The 27536-nt window shown below is 36.2% G+C and overlaps 1 protein-coding gene and 1 long non-coding RNA gene across 4 annotated transcripts in view; one reads left to right on the forward strand and one right to left on the reverse strand.

The window, feature by feature from the left end:
- LOC134477884 (uncharacterized) overlaps nt 1-27536 on the forward strand; it is a 48687-nt gene that overhangs the window by 17152 nt on the left and 3999 nt on the right. The window contains exon 2 of the long non-coding RNA XR_010050140.1: nt 25777-25842. This is a non-coding gene — a long non-coding RNA (uncharacterized LOC134477884). The remainder of the gene's footprint in view (nt 1-25776; nt 25843-27536) is intronic.
- On the reverse strand, nt 1110-22557 carry Ttpa (alpha tocopherol transfer protein). Of its 3 annotated transcripts, XM_003480079.4 has the most exons (5): nt 21613-22514; nt 14647-14800; nt 8134-8327; nt 6950-7060; nt 1110-3176 (listed from the first exon to the last, which is right to left on the reverse strand). In XM_003480079.4, the coding sequence occupies exons 1-5, from the start codon at nt 21814-21816 to the stop codon at nt 3003-3005; spliced, it is 837 nt and encodes a 278-aa protein (XP_003480127.1). In that variant the 5' UTR covers nt 21817-22514; the 3' UTR covers nt 1110-3002. The 3 variants fall into 3 exon arrangements, with proteins under 3 accessions (XP_003480127.1, XP_063113445.1, XP_063113446.1); XM_063257375.1 differs by lacking the exon at nt 6950-7060 and having other exon boundaries at nt 21613-22535; XM_063257376.1 differs by lacking the exons at nt 6950-7060; nt 8134-8327 and having other exon boundaries at nt 21613-22557.

Here is a 27536-nt window from a genome sequence, read left to right on the forward strand (position 1 = left end):
TCATTCAAGCAGCTTTGCCAGCTTTCAAGGAAATTATTAATTTCCTGGATATTTCTCTGAATATGTTTCATGCATTCTATTTCTTTCATATATGGCCTTTTCAATGTTTCCATCATTCTCCCATGCTCGTGTACTTTTTATCTGTCTTCTCTATCTATGCTGAGCAACTCCTTCATTAAGGTTATTGTTTCTTTCTTTACTTGAGAGATTATTTCTAATCTGATTTCCTCTGTAACCTCATGGATTTTACTTCACTTGTTATCTTTTCAGAAATTTCAGGCATGTGACTTACTGTGTCCTCTATTTCAATGTCTGGAACAAATACAGGAGATTGCATTTTGCTTTTTCATTTTTGCATTTTCACCCCTTGGTTAATATTGTGGTGTTTTCAATCCTGCTAGTCTCAACTGTCCATCATGTGTGTCTTGCTGTCCTAATGTGTGGCTGATACTCACCCAGTTGCTGGATCCTACAGTGTAGGGGAGGGGCCAGGCACCTGAGTTCTTCTTATGGGGCCAGTTGGGTGAGTCCTATATTCTTGCTAGGATGACTAGCTGAGGAGTATTGATGTGAACAAACCCTTAGCTTATATTGTTACTGCAGCTTCATACTGGTTCGGGCTACTAGATCCACTTGTCCATCGTGTGCAACCTAGCCAGGACCCTACTGTGTCACTTGGGGTCTCACAAGCTTAGCTCTAGGTGGGTGGAAGAAGGCCTTGTCAAATCTCACCAGGCCACCTGGGGTTCTCTGTATGGAAGAAGGGCTCACCTGTGCACTTCCCAGCCTGTCAAGGTCCTTTAGTTGGGAGGAAGGCTGGAAGATCATTTTGAACTAGGCAGCAGGAGAAGTCAACATTCCATTAAAACTTACAAAAATAACTGGAAATGATAACTGGAAATGTAACTCAATTGGTAGAGTATTTCCCTGTTATGTATGAGATGAGTGTGACCCCCTGCACACACACAAACAGAGAGAGAGAGAGAGAGAGAGAGAGAGAGAGAAAGAGAGAAAGAGAGAGAGAGTTGTATAACAGACAATTAGAAAAAGAAGTTTTTGAAAAAGAATGCTTCGTATTCATATTTTTAAACAAAATCTTGCACACAGTGTTTTAAGTGAAAGATTTTAATATTTTAAACAATATTAAATAAATTACTGTTCAGTTCAGTAACATAATGAGCACATGTGAAATTAGCCTTTCAAAAGGCACTTCCAGTACAATCATAGTATTTAATACAAACAGACAGTTTTTTATCTTGATAGTTCATGAAATTATCTGTTCATATGATGTTCTTCAGAGAACTGCTTTATTTTATAAAATTCCAAAGATTCATCATTAAAATGTATCTGCACTGATGAACTTACTTTAATTTCTTTTACTCTTAAATACATCACTAATGAAATACTTTTAAAAGATGGCTCAAATGTTATTATTTATTCATGTACTAATTTTTCCTTCACAGAATTATAAGAAACTATTTTAAGAAGGTAATGTAAATGAAGGATATAAATATCCTTCTAAGAATAAATATTGGATAAACTTGAGATTCCTGTCATTGTTACTGCTTATCTTTTTAAGAGATTTTTCTATTATGATTTTTAATTATATGATTTAAAATTATACAATTTTGTAAGGGTTTTTAAATTCCTTTAATAAAACAGACAGGATCTACTTTTTTATAAAATGTGTAATGTCAAGTTAGCTTCTCAATGCTATGTCAAATTCAAACACATTCCTCTAAAGAACATTTACAATTACTTTCAGTTTCATCGTCATAAGTACAAAGAATTAAAGTATCAGATCACCTGATTAGACTAATTTTCTTATGAAGAAAAAGACCACTGCTCATAGCAAATATCTTTGTACAAAGATACTACTGCATGATTAGTGTCAAAATCTAACAAGCTGAACGTGTTCAACAAATTTCATACTCAATAGTCTTTCATTTTCTTGTTTAAAATAAAATCCATTTAAAAATACTAAGTATAAAATTATATCATAATTCGAAAGATATATTGACTATAAGATGAGATTATATCTTTCTTGGTAAATGAAATATTCTTTCATAAAAACTGCACTACAAACAGCACATCCTAGTCACTTTTTAAAAAGTTATATTGTGAGACTTAGAATACTCTGATATAAGAGTAAAACTAGTTTATGTGTAAACTGAAAAATGCCAGATGTAATTGACAATGACTTAATTTCTTATGCACAGTTCTGTTAATTATTGAACCCAAAATTCCATGTATAATATAACTAAATATTATCACTCTAAATATTTATGTAATATAGTCACAAGATTACCATAAACAGGAGTTAAAATTACATTTTTGATTTTTTAAAATAAATAAAGCAGCATTGAGAAACCATGATCTATCTGAAATATTTTCTAAATTACATTTTAATCAGTTATCAATTGTAACTTTACATAAATCTATAGATTCTATATATAATAGTATGGAATATAGAGTCTCCAGTCAAAAGTTTCTGCTGTGCAAATGTGCTACAATAGGATTTCCTGAGATGAACTATCCTGCTGGCCTGCAGAAGTATCTGTAAAACTATATTCACATTTTGGTCTATATTATAATTTAATCTGACACCCATACAAAATGAGTGTTAACAGTTTTTTATACTCACTTGATTTGTGCAATATTTCTGTAAGTAGATATTGTAAATCTATGACTAAACAAATGTAATCAGAAAATTCGCTTAACATAAAACTTTATAAAAACACACAAAGATGCACATGAATAGCCACTTTAAAAATCACTTTCTGTTATTTCCTGAGTGCAAAAATTGGGAATCTTTCCTACGCTATTCGAGTATATTAACGTTAAAGTACCCCAAAGTGAAAAAAGGGTTTAAAAGTATTTTAAACATTCACATTTTTAAAGATAAGACAAGCAGCAATTAAAATATTTACTTGTTACCCTTCATTTATGTGAGAACTTTTCGTTGTACTTTTAATTAGGAAACCATTTGGATGAAATAACTCTCATTGAATGGTCTCAGAAATGCTGCTAAGATAATCTTCAGACTTCATTATAAAGTTTGTCCACTCCTGACAAATGTCCTCCATGGAAAACTCTTCACCACCATATTCCAGTGGAAGAATGTCTGGAAAATGCTGGAGTAAACTTTGTTTGTAATTGTTCCCATGCATATGAATCTGAAATAACCAAAATGTTTTAGAAGTCATCCTCTCCCCTTCTCACTGTATTAGATACATTTCCAGAGAAAAAAATCAGCCTTATAAAGTCCTCTAATAACTTTCAAAGTAAGAGAGGATGTATGTGTATTTACATTCTTTTTTCTTTATAAATATTAAAATTATAAAATTAAAATTTATTTATGCTGCTGTTAATCTAAAATTTTTATTACTTTATTAGATCTGCATTCTTATAACTGCACAAGATTTGTGAAAACATGGCAAAAATGTACTACTCAATATTAATTCATAGTAAATACAAATATATATCTGAGCATATAATTGGGTATATAAGGAATAATATGTTGCAGTATATAGTCTTGATTAAACAAAAATAGATAATTATGGTTGTTAATTATAATAATATTTTTAAGTATTTTGAACTTTAAAAATTGATCATAGGTAGGTGTGGTTATGCATGCCTATTATCCTAGCTATTTACAAAACTGAGGCAGGAGGACTCTAAATTGGAGACCAGCATGAGTACATAGGCTAAAAATAAAATAGAACTGCCTGGGGATGTAACTTATACTCTCTGGGTTCAATTTCTATTATCACTACTACTATTAATAATGATAAACCATAAATCAAAGAATGCTTTGAAATTAAGAAACCAAAAGTGCATAATAAATAAATAAATAAATAAATTCCCTTGCTTGGTCAAAGTATTCATTTGTGCCATCAATAACAATTTAAGCAATTACTATATGCTAGGATATGATGATTAATAAATGAGTATCCTGTATTCAAGAACCACAATCCTTGCATTTTTCTGAAATATTTAAATATTATCAATTAAATGAGAATACATTCTGTCTTCTCAAGAAAGGAGAAACAAGAAAACTTACAGTGTTTCCAATAACTCAAAAATGGGGGGGAAAGGCTAGTTTAATTGTTCCCCCAACTTTCAATAATTCTATTTCATGTCAATTGATTTTTACTGAATTACTTTAGTTCTCCTTTTTCATTTCTTCCTGTATTGTAAAAATAAGCATATATTTTAAACAAATTTCAGAAAAGATGACAATTTTTTTTTTGTACCAGGATTGAACTCACAACCTCACACTTGCCAAACAGGCACTGTGCCACCGAGCTATATCCCTGGCTCAGAACATGCCTTTTAAAGCATGATTAATTTTGAAGAGCAACAGCCTGACACTAAGCAAAAAAGCGTTAGAAGGACGCAAGCCATCAGTTAACAAGTAATATTACAAACACGCTTCTTCAGTTACATTGTTGTTATTTTGAGAAATACAGGGAATGCCAAGGATTTCAGATATAGCTCTGGGCTTATGTCATGTTTTGCCTACCATGTTTTATTTCCACTTTAAAAGTATAAACTCAAAAGGTAACAGTTTGTTAAACTGTATCAAATACATATCCAAGGAAAATTCCCCTTTTTATGTACTCCATGAAATCTCTGTTTCTGATTCTACCCTCCTATTTTATCTTTTTGTAAGTTTTCCACACATGCTGGGCAAGCGCTTTACATGGAACAACATACCCAGTCCTTATTCTTTTCTTTTCTTGTTAAATTTTGACACTAGGTTTTGCTAAATTGCCCAGGCTGGGCTGGAATTTCCAATCCTTCCTCAGCCTCCCCTGTAGCTGTGATTAAAGGTGTGTGCCAACCACAACCAGCTTTCTGATTTTATTTAAAAAATTATTATAAATAAATATTAATATAATTTTTTGAGACAGGGTCTTGCTATATAGTGCAGCTGCTCTCAAACTTGCTTATATAGCCCAGGCTGGCCTTGAACTTATAGTGATCCTGCTGTCTCAGCCTCCAGAGTGCTGGGATTACAGTGTTTGCCACCACAGCCAGCTTTGTGGTTCTTTATACTCCTTTGCTTGGGTTTTGTCTTTTTGAGACAAGGTCTCACTGTATAGTTCAGGCTAGCCTTGAATTCAGCCTTAAACTCACAGCAGTCCTCTTGCCTAAGCCTGCAGAGTGCTAGGATTACAGGCATATGCCACCATGCCTGGCTATCAGTTCTGCTTTTTAAAATAAAATAAAATAAAATAAAATAAAATAAAACAAAATAAAATAACTTTAATTTTTTTGCCCTTGTCTTTTTATTAGGTTCAGCTTATTTTTGTTTTTGTTTGTCCAGAATGTAATATTAAAGAGAAAAACTTAATTTTTAGATCTCTAAATTAAATAGAGGTGAACTCTTGTTTTATAGATACACTGAAGAGAGAAAAAAATTAACAAACTATGGACTTCCCTTTACCGATTTCTAGACTGAAAAGTGGTGAAAAGCCTCCATTTTCATTTAAGCAGAAAATTTATAGTTGGTTCACCTTGAAGACAAATATCTGGATAATCTGTAAAGAAGCTCCAGGGTCCTAATTGCTTATTATTTCTTAAGAAAAAAAATACAGTTTCATCAACTGAGGAGGTACTATACTGGCCTCTCATGCTATTGCATACTCAAATCCCTGGATTTGAGTCCCAATGGAAAAAAATTATTATAATGCTAAAAAATTACAATTCACATTATCATTATTTATATTTAAATGATCTTTGAGATTTGAATTGTCAAAGTTTTTTTAAAAAATGTTTTGTGTCCAAGACAGTAAATGATGCCAAAGTTTATCTAAATACAGTAGGAATTCTCCACAGATTGTTGTAGAAGAAAGCTTGCCATTAGAATTCAAGAACTCTATTTTAGCCCTTCAAAATATTCAGTTATTCACAGGTACTTTCACAGGACAGGTAAAACAAAACAAAACCCATCAAATTTATTTTCTTTAATTAATATATTGTTACACCATTGGGGAATTACGATTTTTAGTTACATGTTTTAATTAAGAAAAATATTTTTACTTGTGCAATAATACACTGACATGATTAGAAGTCAAAATAAGATAAAAGACACACAGTACTGAGCATTGTGCACACTTGTAATCCCAGTACTCTAGGAGTATAAGGCAAAAAGATTGAAAGTTTGAGCCCAGCTTGTGCAACTGAGTGAGAACCTGTCTCAAAATAAAAACAAAAAGATGTACAGGTGTAGCTCAGTTTGAAGGCTGTAGGTTTAATCCTTAGTACAAAAAAAAAAAAAAAAAAAAAAAAAAAGATACGCAGTGAAATATTTTCCTGTTATTTCTATCTTCATCTGTGCCAGTCTACATCTCTACTCTGTTCCTTGTGGGTAATCACTTATTTTCCTGTATATTCTTTTATGTAACCTTAGTGTAAGTATAATTACATATTCTAATTTCTTCCCTTTTTATAGAAGAGGTAGCATACTATCAATACCACTCTGCATTTTCAATGTTTCACCTTACAATTTATCTTGCAAATCTTGTATTTTCTGTGTGTATCATAATATATTTAGCCAATCACCAATGATGACTACTTAGTAGTTCCCAATATTTTCAGCAATGAATATTCTTGTACATGTGATTTTGTTTACAGGTGTATATCTGTAAGGCAAATTCCCACAACTGTAAAGGCTGTGATTTTTGATAACTATTACCACACTGCCCTCTAAAGGTAATACACCATTTTGCACTATAGCAGGCAATGTGAGAGATCAGCTTTAAAATAAAAGTGCTTAAATTTTAAAATTAAAAATAAATATTAATTTATAAAAGAAATTAGATTATTAGATAAATACTGAAGCAATTGAATAGGTTGATTGGCATGAGGGGAGGGAATAAATCCTTAGAAAATGGGGTAAAATGTTTGGTGTAGAATAGTGACTTCAACATGTTTGACTTACCCGGTCCTTAATTTTTTCAGTCAGGAATGGTTTAATCATGGAAAATACAGCATGGAAAATTACCGGTTCATTTATCAAATGGATGCCACGAACTTTCAGAGGAAATGAATCCTTTTGAAAGTAAAAAATCATCTTTATAATAAAACATAACTATTACAATTATATTCATAAAGTTCCTTCTGTAAAATAAGATTTTATTTTCAAAATTATTTATTCATTCAAAACAGAAACCTGGCTTATAGTTTACTGTCACTATATTAAGAACAGATCTTTTTATAAAAATTTGTTAGGCAAAATCTTTTAAGAAACGAGAAGTTGAGATGTGTTATGCACAGCCACCAACTCTGTGCAAGGAATGTAAATATCACATACTGAAACGTACAATAACAAAGGAAGGGTGCAAAAGGTGGGTGCAGAGGAGAGGGAGGAAATGGGAAGGAAATGAAAAAGGTATAAAAACTAGGTATGCACTAAGTAAAAAATAAAGAAATGCTACTTTTTATATATCTCAGAGAGGGAAATTGTTTCACCAGAAAACCCTTTACACAATCACATAAAACTGTAATTTAATTTGAACATATAATTTGACATTTCTGCCAAAATTATTTTTGTACAAAGAAAAAGTGTAATGAAATTGAAAGAGTATAATAATAGATACAAACTTTTTTAACATTTGAAAATAGTATACATCTTTATCATCAATGTAATATTGGCTTATTTGAAGTTTAAAAAGTAAAGAGTTCTTTTTAAAAAACTCATCAGTTTCTCTAGCCAAGTTATGTTGTTAATAAGCAAAGTTTTCTTATGAAAGTATTTCTTTCATAGTTTTTATTTGTGTTTTTTTCTCTAGGTTCTTTCTTTGTAACTTTATTTTAAACAGAATTTTAAAAATATTTTCTAAATAATTTATATCCTATTGTGTTCCATTGATTAAATACAATTTTTTAATCACCATGAGTTTTAATATTGTTGCAAAAGCTCCTCAAATGAATATACCATAATTTATGTAACCATTTTCCTATTTATAGACAAACAAAAAGTTTCTAAATTTATTCTATTAAAGGTGATGCTGCACTGTTTATGTGTAGTTATATATTTTATCTAAAATTTTAAGTATCTAATAAATATACCAAAATTATAATTATTTATAAATATGATACCTACTAGTTAAAATATGCACTTACTGTAAGAACAGCAGCAATCCTCTTGGCTACAGATGGAGTAATTTGGAAAGCATGTGAAAACTCCCAGCCTTCCAAATCAAACACGGCCTTGACTCCATTCCGCTGGGTTTCTACTTCCCGTACAATAAGCTCAGATGTAATTAGACTTACACGAAATACATCATAGGCTGTAAACACTTTTGGATCCCAACGTGCTAAAGAAAAAAATATTATTATATCTGAGCTTTGTGTAAAGAACCAGAAAGATTTCAAAATGGAACTAATTCTTTTTAGACTTAAGTAATCACTAGGAATAAAAACAAGTCCCAGTATTAAGAATTGAATAATTGGGGCTGGGGATTTAGCTCAGCGGCATAAAGCACCTGCCTTGCAAGCAGGTGGTTGTGAGTTTGATCCCCGGTACCGATTAAAAAAAAAAAAGAATTGAATAATAATACATTGATATATATGCCTGTTTCTCCCTTCCTCCTCAAATCTCTGTGTGTTTTTTTTTTTAAGAACATGGCAGTGGGGGATATAGGCTTGATTTGAGGGCCAAATAAGATCACAATTTCACTCAATGAGAAGGCTGTATCTAAAGATGGAAGCCTGTAGTTATACTATAAGCTTACCAAAGGTGTTAGAAATGGGAAAAGTTATAGCCTGGATTATGAGGAGCAGTTAGGGCCTCATTGTAAATGTCATAGTTTGTATTTGAAATGTTCCCTGAGAGATGATGTGTCAAAGGCTTGATCCCCAGTGCAGCAATGTTCAAGGCAGAGCCTTGGGAGGTGACTGAATTTTGAGGGCACTGAGCATTGAGCAACTGATTAAACCACTGATGAATTCATTGTTTTAATGGGCTACTGGGAACTGGTGTAAACTATAAGAGCTGTGGCGTAAGTGGAGGAAGTAGGTTGCTGCAGGCATACCTTCCAAGGGTTTACTGAAAACCCAGCCCTTTCTGTACTTTCTTCCTAACTGCCCAGGAGCTGAGCAGTTTTCTGATGTTTGCTTCCTGCCATGATGTTCTGGCTCAGGACAGGTCTGCAGCAGGAGGACCAAGTAAACGAGGACCAAAATCTCTGCAGCCATGAGCAAAAATAAACTTTTCCTCCTTTTAAGTTTTCCTTGGGTATTTTGTCACAGAGTGGAAAGTTCAGCAATACAGACAGATGCAGGAAGAGCTGACAGTTGATACTCTTTATTATTACAGCTCTTGCTGACAAGGAACATGTAGCAAATGCGTGTCCCACACACTTGGACAGGAAGTTCCCACAAGCTTGGGAAAGAAGAACTTAGGAAACACTCAGGGAGCCTCACATACCAAAGGAAAACAGGCTTGTGCTTCAGGGAGTGCAGAGACCCTGGTTCACATACCCTGTGAACCCCCCATCCCCAGAACAGGCCTTGCAGGCAGAAATGCCAATAACTAACAGGAAAGTACTAAGCTACACTGGAGGAAACCTAATATTCTCAGTGATAAGTTGGAGGAGGAATACTGAAAGCCATTTTTATGAGAATCGGCAAATATTTCAAAAGAATCAGTTGAGATCCTGGAAATAAAAAGACAATTTAAAAAATTTAGTTAATGGAACAGGTGACAGAAAAGACACAGGCAAATAGTGAATTTGAAAGATCAAGTTGAAGTGGTCTCTCAAACTTGTCATAAAAAGCCAAAAATTGATAAATATGAACAAAAAGATAAGTAACAAATACAGCTAAATCTAGAAATTTTGATATCCTTCTAAAACAAGATCTAGAATAATAGAGGGCAAGAAATAGAAACAGAAATACTAAGACTCGGTAAATTTTTTCCATAATAGAAAAAAGATGTGAAGTATTCAGACTGATTTATAGACTATCAAACAGATAAATGACAAGACAGATTGTTCATTAGTAATGATACAACTTCAAAAAAAATCTAAGTTTCTGGCTTGGGCAACTGAGTAGATTGGTGAAATTATTTATTAAGAAAAGATTATTGAAAGGTATGTTTTTAGTGGAAAAAAATCATAAGTATGAACATGTCCAAATGGTGGTTGTCAGACTGCCACTTGATACAGCCAAAATAGGAAGTAGACTGTGGATTTGGATCCCCAAAGAGAAGATAAGGGTAAAAATATGAAGTATGATCCAAAAACACAGTGCATGTTTAAATTAAAAATTCCTTATAGTAATGGGATTAAGATATGCCATATACATGTGTCAACTCCTCCAAGGAATGTGGTGATCATTCATTATAATAAAAAATTGAAAAGAAAACAAGAGGCATATTGCCCTGGATCCCACTTGGGATGAGTCCCACTTTACCACGCTTATCAATCCTTCTCCTCCCTTTTGAAGAAGTTCTGAAAATCCTCTTCATGAGTATATTGTTTTCATGGCTGCCTCAGTACCCCGGATTGATTTAAAACATTTACAGCAATGCCAGTTATGTGAACACATTGTAACGTATTCTTATCCACCTTATTCACTGGATCTGGTAAGATTTTTCTGGGTCTTACCTCAGTCAAAGTGCTTAGGATTGGTTGAGGACTTGAAGCAGCCATGCCAAAACAACTACAGAGGACTCCAGAACTGCTTCAGAAAGTGTCAAGGATGATGGGATAAGTGTGTTCAAAGCAAGAGGAAGTATTTTGAGTGGGGGTTAATGATAATGTATTTTACTTTAATAATTGTTTTAAATGTATACATTCACTGTATGTTTTTATCATACTCAGTAATAATTCTGAGAGTTGGTTGTCATACACAGCCATCTATGGCAGAGATTGTCTTAGATCGTTGTTTTTCTCTGTTAAAAGAAGACAAAATGGATGTGAAGTAGAGGCTAAGGAACTTAAAATTTAAGAGGATGAGTAGAAAAGGTGACACCAACAAAGGAGATGAAGGAGCTGAAAGTTTGACAAAGGAAAACACCAGAGAACCAGGCATTAGAGAAGCCACGGGAAGAGAATATTTCAAAGGAAGAGAAAGGGACTCACTGTTCTGAGAGGTTCAGTGAAAGGGAACCAAAAATGTTTGGTAGATTTGGTGAAAGTAAAGTCATTGATGATTATTGAAAGTGTTTTCAGCAGAGGCGGAGGGGAAATCAGACCAGAATAAAATAAAGAGGCTCTCTGGGCAACTGTAGATGGTAAACATTACTAATTTAACAACTGGCTAAAAACAGTAAGAGTGACAGTGAGTGTGGAGGTGGCAGGATTTTGGGGATTGAGGAAGAGTCTTTGTTTTAAATGACTGAAGTGTGGCAGCTTTAACTGTTAAGTGGTAGCTTCTAGTAACAAGGAAGAAGCTCACGATCTAGGAAAAGGGTAACCAGGACTTTTAGGAAAGAACAAGGGGATAGGTCTTCGCTTTTTAAGACATTAGATTTCTAGTAACTATCTGAATAATCAGTCCAGCTCAAAAATCCCGTGCTGCCTAATGCTACCACAGTAAAATGTATGATCCAGACTCTCCTAAACGCTACCACGGTAAAATGTATGATCAGCACAAATGAAAACAGTTCCTGCCTAAATTTTTGAGCCAACCAACTGAACTTTCTAACCTATTCAATCCAATACAGTAGCTATTAGCTACCTGTGACTACTCAAATTTAAGGTAATAATTCAGTTTCTCTGTTAAAATAGCCATATTTCAAGTGCCCAAAGCCACATGTGACGGTAGCTGGTGGCCACTGTGGGACAGTTTGGTCATCATAGAATGTTCTTTGATAGTGCTGGACAGACTTCAGGCTCTATTAGGGCAAGAGTAATTAAAATTTTAATTCATTCTCTAACATCTACTTAACATTTATCAAGTGATTATTATATACCAGGTAGTATTCTTGTTACGTATGTGTGGGTATATGTGTGTAAATCAAGATTGAATGTTTGCAGCAATCCTGTAAGACAGCTTTCTGCTATGCTCATTTTACATGAGTAAACTGAATTGCTGCTATGCAGCTTTCCCTGGAGGCAAAATGAGTCAGAGCTGAGATTTCAACCCAGGCAACACCCTCTATCACTTCTATTCATAAGAACAAGCCAACCAACACTTCATAGCTGCTGTTAAAATTCATCTTTGTGCTGTACTAGTTTGTCTGAAAATGTACAGCATTACATCCTCTGACATGTAAGCTGATAAGAATCAAAACTTCGTCTCATGGTGAGCTGTGGTGCTGTTGTGGAGGGAGAGCTGTCCTACATTTTCTCACTGTTTTTACTGCACAGGTGGTACACAGGGAAGGGGCTTCTGCTAAGTTTATAGCAAAAAGCTCCAGCATTGATTTCTTTCTTTAGCTCTACCCATCAACTTAATTCAATTTAGAATATGTATAACTTTATCCTGTCCTTTTATTTCACTCATAAAACTCTTCCAAATTTTTCATTTTATTCTACAAAAAACATAACAGGGAGGATTTGCTAAATACCTGCCTTGCAACTCTGATCCTCACTGAACCTACATGGTTTTCCTGATTTTAAAATATTCATGAGTTAAACAACATTTTAAATTAATATACCATAAGAGACTGGACATTACACCTACTGGTTCACTGTCAAGGATTTTTGTTTTTTTTTTTTTTTTGGTACTGCGAATTAAACTCAGGACCTCATGCTTGCCAGCCTGGTGCTGTGCAGCTGAGCTATATCCCTGCCCCACTGTCAAGGATTTTATGATCAAAATAATACATTTGTTTCTGCACTATCAAGGTGTTCTTTCTTTACCTACCCCAGGTCAAGCACTGCACAGCCACATACTGGCAGGAAGAACCAGCTGAAGGTTTCAGTATTATGTTCTTAGGATCCTAAATAGAGTTGTCACATAACATCTAGAATGCCAAGTTAAAGTTGAATTTCAGATAAGTATGGTATTATTTCTCAGTGTAAGAATACCCCATACATAATAAAAAATTATTTGTCTGAAACTCAAACGTGACTGGGTACCCTGTATTTTTATAATAGATAGGTTTCTTTTCTAAATAAAACATAGACATTGGAAACTCTATCTTTAAAGAGTTCAGGGAGCTTCCCTGCCCAGAATTTATACAATCACCTCTGACACTAGTGGATGAATGAATGTAAAGAATGATGTCTATTTTATTGATGATGATCCCATGATTAACCCAGTTTTATTGATATGTAACCTCAAGGAAAAAACCCAGAGTCATTCTACTCAAGGATCTAATATAGAAATAGATGTAGACTCTTCTTGTAAGAAAGCAGCAGTTAAAGGCAGTAATCTTACCTAGTGGCAAGTAGCAAACACAAATATATAGAATAAATATTTAAAGATATAAATGTCAGCAGGAATGTTGGCATGCACTTTTTAGCCCCAGCTATTTAGGAGGTTGAGGCAAGTAGATAATTCAGGCCCAGATGAGCAACACAGTAAGACCTTATCTCAAAAAAAAAAAAAAAAAAAAAAAGTACACATTCCTTAAGATTACAATTTTTATGAAATGTTGATCGAAATATGTCCTGTCAACTGGGCTATAAGAGGTTCCTAGGAATAGTGAGAATTCTTTTTCTTTACCTAGAATTTTTAAACACCCACAAAACTAAAGAAGTAGCAAAATGTATGTGTCCCCACAAAATTCATCTGCTGACATTGTAACTTCCAAGTCAGGATATTAGGAAGTGGCCTTTTGCATATGATTAGGCCATAAGGGCTGGGGCCTCATAAGTAGGATTAGTGCCCTTATTCAGGAGACCCAGAAGAGATACTTTGCCTCTTCTGCTTTTGAGGTTTGAGTGAAATGTCTACCTATGAACTTTGCAAATGCCCTCATTAGAACCAAATCTGCTCACTCTCTGATCTAGGAGATTCCAGGCTCTGGAATTATACTAACTTCCTTTATCTATAAGCCACCTAGCCTATGGGTTTTGTTATAGCTACTGAACAGAGAAGACATCAACCTACAGAGACACTAGAAGCACCTAAAAAATGAAAGGAGTAGTGAAAAGAAAAAAGAACTAATGTCTTACAGGGTTTGCCACCATCTCCATGTCCTGAGCACCCTGCTTCACTCTCTTCCAGCCAAGGGTATGAACACTTTGCTCCTCACCTTGGGAGTTATGGAACAAGTTGTTCACTTACTCATCCCATAAATGTTTAATGAGTTCCTCCCATGTAATAGTGCTTGAAATTTAGCAGTGCACATGAAAGGCAAAATCTGCTATCTCCTGGAACTTTTATTGTTGAGAATTTTTTTATAATTCCTATTAAGACTTTTTTAGATGCTTAATACTGAGTCCTTTCACTTTATTTCACCATTTTCCTTCTCAGTTTTTCTTTTCTTTTATACAGTGACTATGTGGGAAATGGAAGTAAGACTTGTATGTTTCTGCTAATTTTCTCACAACTGCCAAAATGTTATATTGGGGAAATACTAAGATCTAAAGTAAACCCAAGGTAAATCCTAAAATCTTAAAAGCTAAATTCTTAAACAAAGACACAGTGACATTGTCAATATGGTAGTAAAGGAAAAACAGAAGGAAAGAAGAAAATAGAGGAAGAAAGGAAGGTAGGTGAGAGTTGTGTATGACTCACCGATTCTGTAAATAAGAACTCTGCTACCAGTGGGATCCCTGGATCCCAGAACTCCATGGTAGCCAGCCTTCAAAAGGCCAAGAATACTTCTAGGGTGTAGATCCGCACTTAATTCTGGACATTCCACTCTCCATTTATAATAGTTTTTTAATAACTGAAAAATAAAATTAACATTGTCCATAGATAACAAGCATGGCAAGCATTTTGTAAAAAAGACAAGGAAGGCCTAGATACTGTGTCTGCATGTTGTTATCCATTACTTCAGAATTTGCATGAGTTATCTTTTCAGTTATAGAAATGAACATAGTGTCTCCTGTGATCACTAATCATAATTGTCAACTTTACTGAATTACAAAATCCTAGCAAGTTAGTAAAGAACACTTCCAAGTGTGCCTGTGGGGTGTTTGCAGAGCTGTTTGGCATGCAGGTATCAAACTGAGGCAAGAAATGCATCCCAATTGTAGGAGGCCCCATTCTAATAGGCTTGCAGCCTGGATGGAATCAAAGAGGAAGACAGAAATCAGTCTTTGAAAATCTCCATTCGGCTTGAGCAGGTGTGTCTTTGTCATCATCTGTGGACATTAGATTCCAGTTTCTTCAATCTTTTAAGACAGACTCAAACCAGAGGTTCTCTAGAGAGCTTCCACAGTTCCGCCTTGAATTAGTGCTGTTCCCCTTCTCTGCTTCCCAGCCACCGTGAACTGAGCAGCTGTGCCCTACCATGGCCTTCTTTGATGTTTCTGCTGTGGAGCCAGCCGATCATGGGTTGAAACTTCTGAAACCTACAGCCAAATGAAATTTCTTCTTCTTTAAATTGCAGATGTTAGTTATTTTGTCCCAGCAAAACAAAGCCAATGAACACACCTTCATGAGGGAGCTGGGCTGACAGGAGTTAATCATAAAGGTTGAGTAATTTTCTGTTCCTCCTGAGAGTAGTCTCCAAAGACAGCCACAAATCTTGCCTCTTAGTTCACACATTCATTCCTTCCAGAAAAAGGTAAGATCTATTTTATTTCCTCCATATAAATGTGAGCTGACCTCACACCTTGCTTCAATCAATAGAATATGACAAAAATACACTGTGCCAAGCATTAAGATGTCTGTAATATTCTGAATTTGCTTTAAGAATCCAGACACCATATAAGATTAGTGAATGATAGTCAACATGAAGAGAAGCCCTTGACATAGAGGGGTCATATTGGGTAGTCTGAACTCAGCCAAGTTCCCACTTGATGCCATCTGGATCAGAGTTGAACTGTTCTGACAAGCCCTGACCAAACTGGAGAATACAAACTGTAATTTAAGTTGATAAGGCTTGGAGTGATTTATTCCTTGGCAATAAATAACTGCAACACTACCTTTAGTAAAAGTACAGACATTAATGGATTTATTTTCACTGGAGAGGCTCTGCAACCTAAACAATAGATACTGGCAAAATACAACTGAAGAAATCTACTTATTTTATCTAAAAGAACGGCCAGAAATGATTAATCCATATATTCAAATAATACAAACACTGGTAAAATCTTATGGAGAATGCTGAAACAAATGATACATTTAAAACTTACTATGCTTTAGAACTGGGGCTATAGCTCAGTAGTAGAACACTTGCCTAGCATGCACAAGATCCTACATTTTATTCTCAGCACTGCCAAAATATTCTATTGTAATGTGCATGAGGCCAACTGTTTAATCCTGAGGTCCACATAAATATAAAGAGATACTAATTTTAAAACAAACATATATCTCAATTTTTCCAAAATCACAATATATTTGGTTCAAGTTTATAGAGATCTATGAGAAACAGAACCACAATTCAGATGAAAGGAAGGACACAGCTTGTATTTGAAAGTATTTAGAATAAACGTAACTTTCTTAAAAATAAACTGGCAATCATCTAGATAGGAAATAATACCAGAAGTCGAAGATGAACTTCTGAGCCTTGGAAAATGTCACTGACTGGAACACCTGGGGGAAAGAGAAGCTTCTTGGACTGAGAGAAGCAGCACCATGTGCCCAAAGGAAATCATCTGCCTGTCTCTGCCTCTCTGTCTCTCTCCCTCACTTTCATCTCTGCATTTTAGAAACTCTTCTTAACTTTTAGAAAAAGAGGAGATAGCTAAGAGTTAAATGCAACAGAGAGGTAAGAAAGAAAAAAAATGTGTCAACAGAGAAATAATTGGTGACCTAAATAACATTTCCAAAGGCAGTAAAAACAGTAGGCACATTGTAGATTCTGAGGCATTCATTCTGCTCTGTAAGTTGAATTTTCCTTCCTCATCCTGTCCTAGGGGGCATCAGAATAAGTGTCAATAGCATTTCACAATCCTCATTATTTTTTGATGTCTCCTCTGACATAAAAGGAGGGCTTTTATTTCTGGTTAAAACAAAATGCTGGAAACAGCACATTAGCAACATTATATAAATAGTAGTCTTGTTTTCCTGTGGAATGATAAAAGCTGCAGCTTCACTAGAAGGATCTTTCCTATAATAGAGGCACGGTGCTCAGCTTGTTCATCTCCTGGGTTGACAGAGATGGAAACACGGGGCGAATGAGAATGAATTGATGCATAAGTAAATCAACTCTGGGTCTGCGCAATTCCTTCTGTAAAGATATATGAAGTGCTTTCACACTTCTGACACTTAAATCTTGCAAAGTAAAAGATCTAAAGCCAGATCTTTGGTCATTGCTTTTCCAGGGATAGACTCACAAGTCTAGTGGAAGTAAATAAATGAAATATAATGATGAAATTAAAACCACCTTATGTCCACAACAGCATTGAAAAAAATGTCACAAATGAATATTCATTATCAGAAAGTGTTTCATACAAAAGTTAGAAGTGAATAAATAATTAATATTATGCTTTGACTTTATAGCAATTTCTTCCTATACTTTTCATGTATTTTCAAACAAAACAATCAGATTCGGGACACTTTTGTAGAATATAATGGCAACATTTCAATTCCTTTCCACAACTACCAAAGAAGTAACTATTGTTACCCCAATTATGTTAATAAGACAAGTAAAACTGAAAAATTATACATTGGTTCAGAGCAGTATCTAACAGGAACAGAGTGAAGATTGAAACTGATGTGTGATATGGTAAACTGTACACAATAAACTATACTTAGAAATTACAGGGAGATGGCTGGGGATTTAGCTCAGCAGCATAAGCGCCTGCCTTGCAAGCAGGCAGTCGTGAGTTCAATCCCCGGTACCGATAAAAACGAAAAAGACAAAAAAAAAAAAGAAATTACAGGGAGAGTCTGAAACTCTGAAAGATTCAAAATCTTTTGAGAAAACAATAATGATAATTAAAAGATGAAAAACTTCACATATATCTCAGTTTTGTCATTGTTGTTGTCGTTGCTAGTAACAAAATACCCCAGATTGTGTAAGTTACAAAGACGAGATTTATTTTGGCTCACGGTTCTGATCCAAGGTCCAGTGGCAGCATCTGATGATTACGTTGCTAGCAGAGTCCCTGGCAGCACAGGATGTCACATGAGAGACTGAAAGGACAGACTGTCTGTCCTTGTCTCTTAATATAAATTTTTAGTGCGTGTTTGTGATATATAATGAGTGTATTCATGGTGGGCTATTAGTATATGCACATATTGTACCTGGATCCTCCTTACTCTCTTTTCCCTTCCCCTTCTCCCATCTCTAATCCCTCTTACCGAAGTCTATCTCTATTTCCTATCATCTCTCTTTTTACTTTGTTCTTTATCATTCCCCACAGTCTGATGGCCTTACCTCTGTCTAATATTAATATCCTTGCAAAGGCCCCACTTCCAAACCAAAAGAAAAAAAAGAGGCCCCACTTCCAAACCAAAAGAAAAATAAGAAATAATTGGTGACCTAAATAACATTAGCCTCCTAATATCTTACAGTGAGCATTTAACTGTACATACCAGTTTTGGAGGGGTCAAACTATATTCTAACCATAGTAAGACAGCGCAAAAATATAGGAAACAGGCTAGTTGCCTGTAAAATACAGGAATCCATAAGAACACATAGAAGAAGATGACGAGTTCATGGTGGTTTTCAGGTTCATTGTAAACTGAAGGGGTCACAGCCCCAGATCTGACAGCACAAGCTCTCCTGAGTTTCACCTTAAGTCAAATCCCTGTTCCACCACTTCTTAGCTATATCATTTTTGAAAAATTACTCTGTATATTGCAATTCCTTCTAAAATGAGAAAAATAATGTGATAACCCATGCAAACATTATTTACCAAAGTGTGAGGCATTTTATAAGCATGTTAAATATTACATTGAAAAGTCTTTATTGATTCATTATAGCTTCAGATTAAAACACTAAAATAATGAGAAAACAGGTACTGTCAAGCTATTTGACTTATAAATTATAAGTAAGAAAATTTGATTTTAATTAACTGCCACTGTAGAGAAAATAAAAAGATACTTTCACACTTTTCGCTTTGCTCTTTCCTTTCTAGTTGGCAAAAAAGTAAGACAAAGAGGTCACAGGCAGAAACTCGGTCTCTCTCTAATGGGCTTGATAGTCCTGCTAGCCAATTCCTCATTGGGATTGTATAAAAGGATCATTCAGCAACTAAAAGAATAGAAATAAATAAATATATATGATACGACATATATGAAATGATTGATTTAATATATATGATATACATCACATATCACCAAGTCTGGAAGTAAATTTTTTATTTACGTATTACTTTTTCAAAGGCAGCTAAAATGAAATCTGCAAATCATACAACTTCTAATATTAGTCACCTTTAGTGACTGAAAACTACAATGGATCTATAAATTTTTTAAAATTAACACAAAAGACGATGGCCATGTTCCCCCTCAAAATGTTCCTCCTTGCTTTCAACATGCCTTTCCCACCACTCTTGCCACTTGCTAAAGTAGCTTTGAAAGTGTTCTTCCATAAGTGCGTTTAATTGCACTGTCTTGGTTGCCTGGATGTCTTGGATTTACCTTTCATGATTCTTTTGACTTAAGAGCCAGAAGTTTCATAGTTCCAGATTCCGTAAGTAAAATGAATTAGCACACATACCATAACATTTTTTACTAACCTATCTTTCTGCTGGATGGTACTCGGCAGCAGCATCCACTAAATTTCTACCACATTTCATAATGACACAGAAGAACTTCAGAAAGGGGCAAGAATAACGAGATACGTGTGCCTGAAGTGAAAGGAGTATTCTGAAAAGGATTAATAGCCATGTGTCTTTCACAGTTATATTTTAAATTTTAAAATTCATTATATATTTTGATCACACCTTGTATATATGCTTTGTTTAAACTGCACTCTTCATTCGACCTGAAACTACATATTCAGCAGCTGCTAAATAAATATTAGTTTATTACTCATAGTGCTAGGATGCTTGCATAACAGTGGAATACATGGAAAATAAATCTTTGTTATTTTAGCTCTAACACCAATAAAAGGGGAAAAATAGAGCATGCATCACTGTAAGCGGCTAAACCATGAAGATCACAAGTTCAAGCCCAGCCTGGGCAACATCACAATACCCTCCTAAAAGTTTAAAATAATAATAAAAAGGCTGTAGGTTCAGTCCTTAGTATTGAAAAAAAATTCCAATAGATCAATGACATCAATATATGAAAGAGAAACCTATTTCTTGAGAAAATTTTGGATAGAAGACATTACAAAATCCAAAAGCAGGGACTGATATAGCACAAAAATGAAGTATGAAAGCATATGAAGGATGTTCAGTGACGGAAGAAACCATAGCTGCCATGTTTATTGCATCTTATGCACTACTAGGCTAACTGCAGAAACGTGCACACCGCGATCACTGAGCGCAGGGAGGACCGTTAGCTGCTCACAATCTTTGCGTACAAAAACAGGACAGGTCAGAAATATTTAATATAACATATCCATCTTATGGAATAACAGGAGCCCAATAAACAATAAGGTCTTTGTGAACACGCTGTTACAAGATGATCTAAATAGTAAGTAAGAAAGACAAAATGTAAAACATAACACATCTGCTTGCATGAGCATACATTATTTCTGGAAAGATAAGAAGCAGAGGCACGGTCTCTGGGCACTTGACTGGCAAGCTAAGGTGTGGGGCAGAGTACTTCTCTCTTTTAGATAATCTTGATCCTCACGGCCACCAACAATTTTTTTTTTTTTTACTGCTTTGTATTATCCGCATTATTTTTGCCATGCTCATTACTTTTTCAATAAAAATTATGCTGAGGTTGGAATTCTGTGCTACAGCACCATTCTTGTCACTCAGCAGTGACATGGAGAAAGGGCGCGCAGAGAAAGGGCCAGATCTGATCCAACCGCTGAGTGTTCACTGGGTTCCAGGCACTGCTGGGCACATCCTGTTTTAACTATTAAATTGTTAATGTTCAGCCTTCACAAACGATCAGTAAAGTAATAGTCCTCCCCATTACTGACCAGATGAGGACACAGAATCCTAGTGCCAAATCAGCGTGGCATCTCTGCCTTTCCACCACCTTTTCCTCTCACTCAGGTGTAGCACACCTGGAAATACGAAAAGAATCACCTCATCGCTCCTCTATTTTCAAAATATCTGTGACTGCTTTATTGTCTGTATATTTTAATATTATCATTAATAATATATTTTGCTAGGATATGGCTTCAGGTCTTCAGTGTTACTGGTAATTTTACTTTTCCCGCAAGTTATCCACTCAGATGCGACGAGTGAGCTGCCTGCTTAGAGTTACTGTTTAATAAAACAGATTTTCTACCATGAGGAGAAGGCAATTATTCCGTGCCCTTCAAAGTTTACAGGCTGCGGGGACTTATCTGCGCAAGGGCTAGTCCCAGTGCTTGCGATCAGATGGGTCAGCACTCCGGAGGCTCCAGTACTTTTCTAAGTTTACAGTCTTCACTGGCTCAGAGAAGCTGGAAGGACCGGAGCGTCACCAAACGCCGACAGCACAGCGCCTAACCGAGTGCCCCGGGCGCGCGCTTACCCGCCAGGCCAGGTCTAGGTCGAAATCCCGAGCGCGCAAGAACCGCAGCAGGAAGGCGTCAGAGAGCGGGTGCGGCTCCAGCCGGAGGCCCTCCTCCCGGGCCCGGCGCCTGAGCTCCGCCAGGCCGGGCTGCAGCAGCGGCGAGTGGTCCGGGAGCGCGTTGAGCTGAGACCCGCTCGCCGGCCCCGGCCGCATCTCTGCCATGCCAGCCACGCCGCGGCCGCCTCCCGCGCCGGAGAGCGCCGCCTGCCGCCCCACGCCCTCCTCCGGGCCACCGCCCCGCTCACGCCTACTGGCCGGCCGGCCTTCCGCCCTCCAGCCCGGCCGGTGGGAGGGCCCGGGCTGCCTCTTAAGGGAACCCGCGAGCTGTCGCTGCGTGCCAACTGGGCCTTATTCTAAATAATTCCGGAGCCTTCCCCATTACGGGGAGCCCCTGGTGCTGGGGTCTGGAACAAGATGTCAACACTTTGGGAGGTTCAGAAGTCATCGGCCCGAAGACCTCTTCTCTCCTCGCTCTCTTTCCTCCATCCCGAGCTGTAGAAGCTTGGAGCTGGATGGAGCCCATTAACATTGTCCATGTGGCAGAGCGCTACTGCCCTGGCACAGCTAGACCTCTTGCTGCCCGGGACGGTCCTTCAGTGCGGGGTCAAGAGGCAAGAGGCCTGTGGAAAGCTCCACGCCATCCGTGTGTAAGCGGTCCTGGGGCTACAGAAGCTGCTGCTGGGTTCAGACACACGTGAAAATAAACCTTGGTTTAACATCAACTACAGCTCAAAAGAACCTTAAGTTATTATTGTATACTTTTCTTTTGGCCAAGAATGCCACCCAAAAATGTGCCTCCTGGGGCGGAGGGACCTCCTGCCACCCCCTCCCCTTCCCATCACCTCTTAACACCCAGTTAAACCACAGCTAGCTTTACCCCTGGCGCAGGCTCATTCTGCGGAAGGGCTTCCTTCCTGTATTATAGCAGCGGTTTCTAACACGCAGTTTCATGAAGCCACCTTAACACAGCACTCCTCCCCTTCCTCCCGCTTCCTATGGAGAAAAACTTTTTTCAGTTCTTGACACCTGGCCCTGTTAATGTCAGAGAAAAATAAATGGGCCTAGCAAGTGTCCAAAAGGGAAAAATAAAAAATGGCAAAAACAAAAACCCTTGTAAACATGGTAAACTTACTCTGATGCACTTTACCACCACTAAATTAAGTGTGTCTAATCTCAGGGAAAAGTTCAAAGTCCTTTTATGATCCAATCTATGGAATAATGGGTAACTGAGATGAAGCAGGGAATTGAAGTAGAAATTGAAAGGTTGTTAAACTGGTTTTGTTGTTGTTGATGCTACTGCTACTACTGTTGGATTTTTAGGTTCTTTGTTAGTGCTAAAGATTGAACCCAGGCCTTCTTACATCATACATACCTAGACGTTTTATTTATTTATTTATTTATTTATTTATAATTTTGAGATGAGGTTTCACTGAGTCACACCCTCCTCCCAACTGTGATCTTCCTGCCTCACTCACCCAGAGTGCTACAATTATGTTTGTTCCACAAAACCTGAATTAAGGCTTAAACTAATATTTTCTCGATTTTTTTTACGTTGAAATTATCCTAGAACTGACTTGTCTTGACAAGTGGGATCTCATGAAACTAATTCTTTGTAAATGTGTTATATTTTGCCTGCTAAATGCTGGGCTTGCCAATAATATGTAACCTTTTAGTGGCATGAAAACTTGACATTTCATTCATTTGTTAGTTCATCAAAAAGAATGGTTTGTACTTTCATTGTTTGACCATTTTTTCATGCCTAAATCATGTAATCTGAGCAACTACTTGAAGATAGCAATACACAAATATTAACTATTATTATTCTATTATGTTGTTTCAAAATTCTGAATCGTTTTGTTCTTTTTCCATTAAAAAAAAAAGTTATTCAATGGTTTCTGTGGACAGTCCAGTAAAAAACAGTCGAAACTTTCACCTTACAAGAAAGATAAATTAATGAATGTGGTGTAAAAGATGATGATGCATGCTAAAGGGGATCAAAACAAAGAGCATAGTACCTACAGTGATGTTGAAAAGACCCCCACCTGAGTGTAGACTGATGACCACTGTGGAGGCCACTCTGGAAATTCCTCAAAAAGTTGGGATTGGAAGTCCCATTTGAGCTAGCTATTCCACTTCTGGGCATATTCCCAGAAGAACTGAAAACATCACACCACAATGATATATGTGCACCCATGTTTATAGCAGCACAATTTGTAGTAGCCAGATCTTGGAAACAACCTAAGTGTCCATCTACTGAGGAATGGATAAAAAAGATGTGATATTTTTATACAATGGAGTACTACTGAGCTATAAAGAATGATCACTTTGAGATATTTATAAATAAATGGGCACAACTTGAGACCATACTCATAAGCAAAATTAATCAAACTCAATGTATAAATACCATATAGTCGCCCTAGTGTAAGAAATGGTAAGAGTTTTATGGTAATCATGATTCCCCATTACATTACTTTGAAGGTTTATAATGATTGCATTCATTAGTTGGAACAGATTTATCCTGGTTTGTCTGATTTTATCATGTGTGATGATATGAACAACTATTTTGAAGAAAACAAGTCATTATAATAGCCAGTGCTGAGTTCATATCATCTTACTCTGAAGTCCTACCATGCTTTTGTTTTCTGTTTCCACTGATTCTATCGTGTTGTATCTTACTGGATTGTATTATGTGTGATAGTATAAACAAATTTTCTATGGAAAATGAGATAATAGAGTAGCCATTGTTTGTCTTCTGTTATTTGGTTCTGAATGCCCTGTAATACTTTCATTCTCTTGAATGTTTTTATACTGTTTTGTTATGTTTTATACTATTACATATGAAGTTATGCTCAAGTATTTCAAAGAAAGAAACATTACGGTAGTTACTGTTAATTATGAGTTGTCTTCTGGTGAAATACTGTGTTGCTTGCATTGTTCTGTTCTGATCTGCTTTCTTATGTCCTGTTTTGTCTTAATCTCTTTAAAATAAAAAAAAAAAAGACCCCCATCTGAGTGAGTGAGGCCTAGGAGTGTCTGGGGTTGAGGAGCTACAAGTTTGACTTGTATTCTGCAGAGATGAAACACTGTTAGAGTAAATAATTAGAATACAGTGAGGAAGTTAAAACAAATGAGGCATAGAAACTCCAAGCCTGACTTTGAATTGGAGTGAGATAGAAAACTATTGGAGTGGAAATCTGATGAACAAACATAGAAAATGTATGTGATGGTTGATTCATCTTAATTGTCAACTTGACTGACTTTTAAAGACAACTAGATTAGTATATCGCACTTCAGGGTGGCTCTGGTTGGATTATGGAGGAGCAACTTCGGACACTATATTGGGTCCCTACCCCTCCCCTTTGAGTCTTCCACTGTTCTGTACTTCAGTCTGCCCTGAAGTGAGAGCTTTCCGCTGTTGTGCCCTTCTGTTATGATATTTCTGCCTTGGACACAGCCCACCATGGATTGAAACCATGAGACAAAACAAATCTTCCCCTTTAAATTGTGTATGCCAGATATTTTGTCCTAACAATGAAAGCTGACTGATGCAGTGTGTGAACAAAGAGGTATGAAGTGCAAGACTGAAAGCACAAAGGAGATTTCCCTACTGTCTAATAGCCCTGGAGGGTCTAGTAGCCCACAAAGGGCCATTTGCTTGGTCTTAGTGGATGCACTGGGAACATTTGCTGGGTGAAGGAAAGAGGAGGAGGGCAGGAAGAAAAGTATCAGTCAAAAAGAAAAGACTGTGTGTGCAAAGCCTTCCTTTGAAGTCTTCATGAATAAAAGAAAAGGGAGGGTGACTCTTCTTTTGGAATTTTAAGTATGTGAAAATAAATTAACAAGATAGAGTGCATGTAGCAAGTGTTATATCTTGTGTTTAGATGTCCCCTCAGAGCCTCATGTGGTGTCATAAGTGGGGCTTTTTCAGAGGTGGCTGGATCTAGAGTGATATTGGAATTGATTTGTAGTGTAATGCTAGAAGCCAGAGCACTAGGATTTACGGGTGTGAGTGCTACCTACCCGAAGGAGCCTGGATAAGATATAAGAGACAGAAAGAGCTCTGGCCACCCCTTGCTTCCTTTTGGTGCTATCTGCCCACAATGAACTGTTTCTTCTCTGCAGTGCCCCTCTGCCATGTGCCACTCTGCCTTAGAGCCAGCCAACTATGGATTGAAACCTCTATGAAGGGTAAGTCAAATGAACTTTTGTCCTTTAACTTTGAGTGGCAGGTACTTTGTTTCAGCAATGAGAAAAGTAACAAGACAGCAAGTTTTTTTTAATCTTTTTCAAATACTTTTAAAAATCTCTGACTTTCAAATTCTTGGCCTAAGTCTTCAAGAGATGTTACCCCATTTTTGTTTTGAAGTGTTTTCATATTCACTATGCTCACACTATACTATACTTTAAGCTCTCATGCTTACTGAAAATTCATCCAGACCTCTGGTATAAAAATTCAGGAGGGATTTTTGGAACTAAAGGTATATTAGCGATCTCTAGACAAAGAGAAGGAATAGAATGTATGCATAGTTGTGTAAGGAAATGTATGAGATTGGCCTACATCATCAGAGCCTGGATAATCTGGAGAGCTGGGGGAAAATCGTAGTTCTTCATTGCAAGAAGCTAAGAGTCTCAGAATAAGAAGGACTGATGATATAGTCCCAATCAAGGCTAAAGGCCTGGAAACCCCATTCAGAGTTGCTGGTGGGTCATGGAGGAGTGACTTTAGCAATTAGAAATAGATTCATGCAAAACTATGCCTTACCAATTTTCTAGGTATCTCTCAATGCAATGAAGCTGACAACCAAAATTAACTATCATCAGTTATATGAAGAAATGTGACCAAAATAAAATTAGTTCATATTTTTAAATTGGCTTATAATGAATGTACTCATGAAATAATTTAATAATTATGAACACATAAAATATGTAAGTATACCAATTTATTTTACTGTTAGATCCTCAGAAAAGACATAGCTATTTATTATAGTTAAAATAACATTTTTAAAAAGATAAAAAATTACTACTCTAACACAAGTATAAAAACAAAAATGTGTTAAACATTTTATCCAGCTCATAAACAGAAAATCAGATTTTATACCAGTTTCAAAGGAGAACTCAAAGCACATATAAAGGACACTGAAATGAGTATACCAATGGAGACAAAGACAGCTTCCTTCACAGTTGGAGAAGATCTTCACTTGAAATTCTATCAAGCAGAACTGAATTGCATGTACTTAGATAAGAATTATTTGCCTTTGCTACTAGTTATCTACAGTTTACATAGTTGTGAAATATCTTCAATAGAATCAGAATTAGATGACCTAAGGAGTTTCATTTCAAGGGTATCCAATGCATTATTTTCCAATTCATATGCAGTGCACAATTTTCCACTGATGTACATGTTTTACCCTACATCCCTTGGGAATCCTAATTTAAAACTTCCAAATATTTATCCTAACAAAATTAAACTCACTTTAGCAATCAGTATTATTATAACAATCATGTTTTACTTTGATTGTTTGCTTCTTTGTTTGCAGTTCTTAAAATCAAATCCAGGGCCATTGAGACATAACATACCTATTTTTATCACCTTATTTTCTTCATTTAACAATATTTGGGAGACTGTCATTTAGGATCCCACCAGGAAATAGATGGCACACTCAAAAGGAACAGTTGACTAGAGTTTATGGAAAGGACATATTTAACAGATTGTAGGCTGAGAAACCAACATGATAAAACATACTAGACCTAGCCACATAGAGACTCTAACTTGAAAGAACAAGTGAAGGGACTCTTTAAGAATCTAGTGAGACTCAAAACTTAAGGAAAGTAGTATCACCAACTACAGATCATATTTTTGTTTCCTTACCCTGTTTCTGTGC

The sequence above is a fragment of the Cavia porcellus genome, unplaced genomic scaffold (genome assembly GCF_034190915.1).
Source record: "Cavia porcellus strain 051 isolate PalLab524CR breed Dunkin Hartley unplaced genomic scaffold, mCavPor4.1 scaffold_10, whole genome shotgun sequence".
NCBI classification, from domain to species: Eukaryota; Metazoa; Chordata; class Mammalia; order Rodentia; family Caviidae; genus Cavia; species Cavia porcellus.

Bases quoted from the DNA above. Each gene is read 5' to 3' on its own strand.
- Ttpa (XM_003480079.4), bottom strand. From the start codon at position 21,816: ATGGCAGAGATGCGGCCGGGGCCGGCGAGCGGGTCTCAGCTCAACGCG. The intron at 14,801-21,612 runs GTAAGCGCGCGC...TTTATTTTTCAG, and splicing joins ACCTAGACCTGGCCTGGCGG to TTATTAAAAAACTATTATAA. The intron at 8,328-14,646 runs GTGAGTCATACA...TTTTTTCTTTAG, and splicing joins AGTTCTTATTTACAGAATCG to CACGTTGGGATCCAAAAGTG.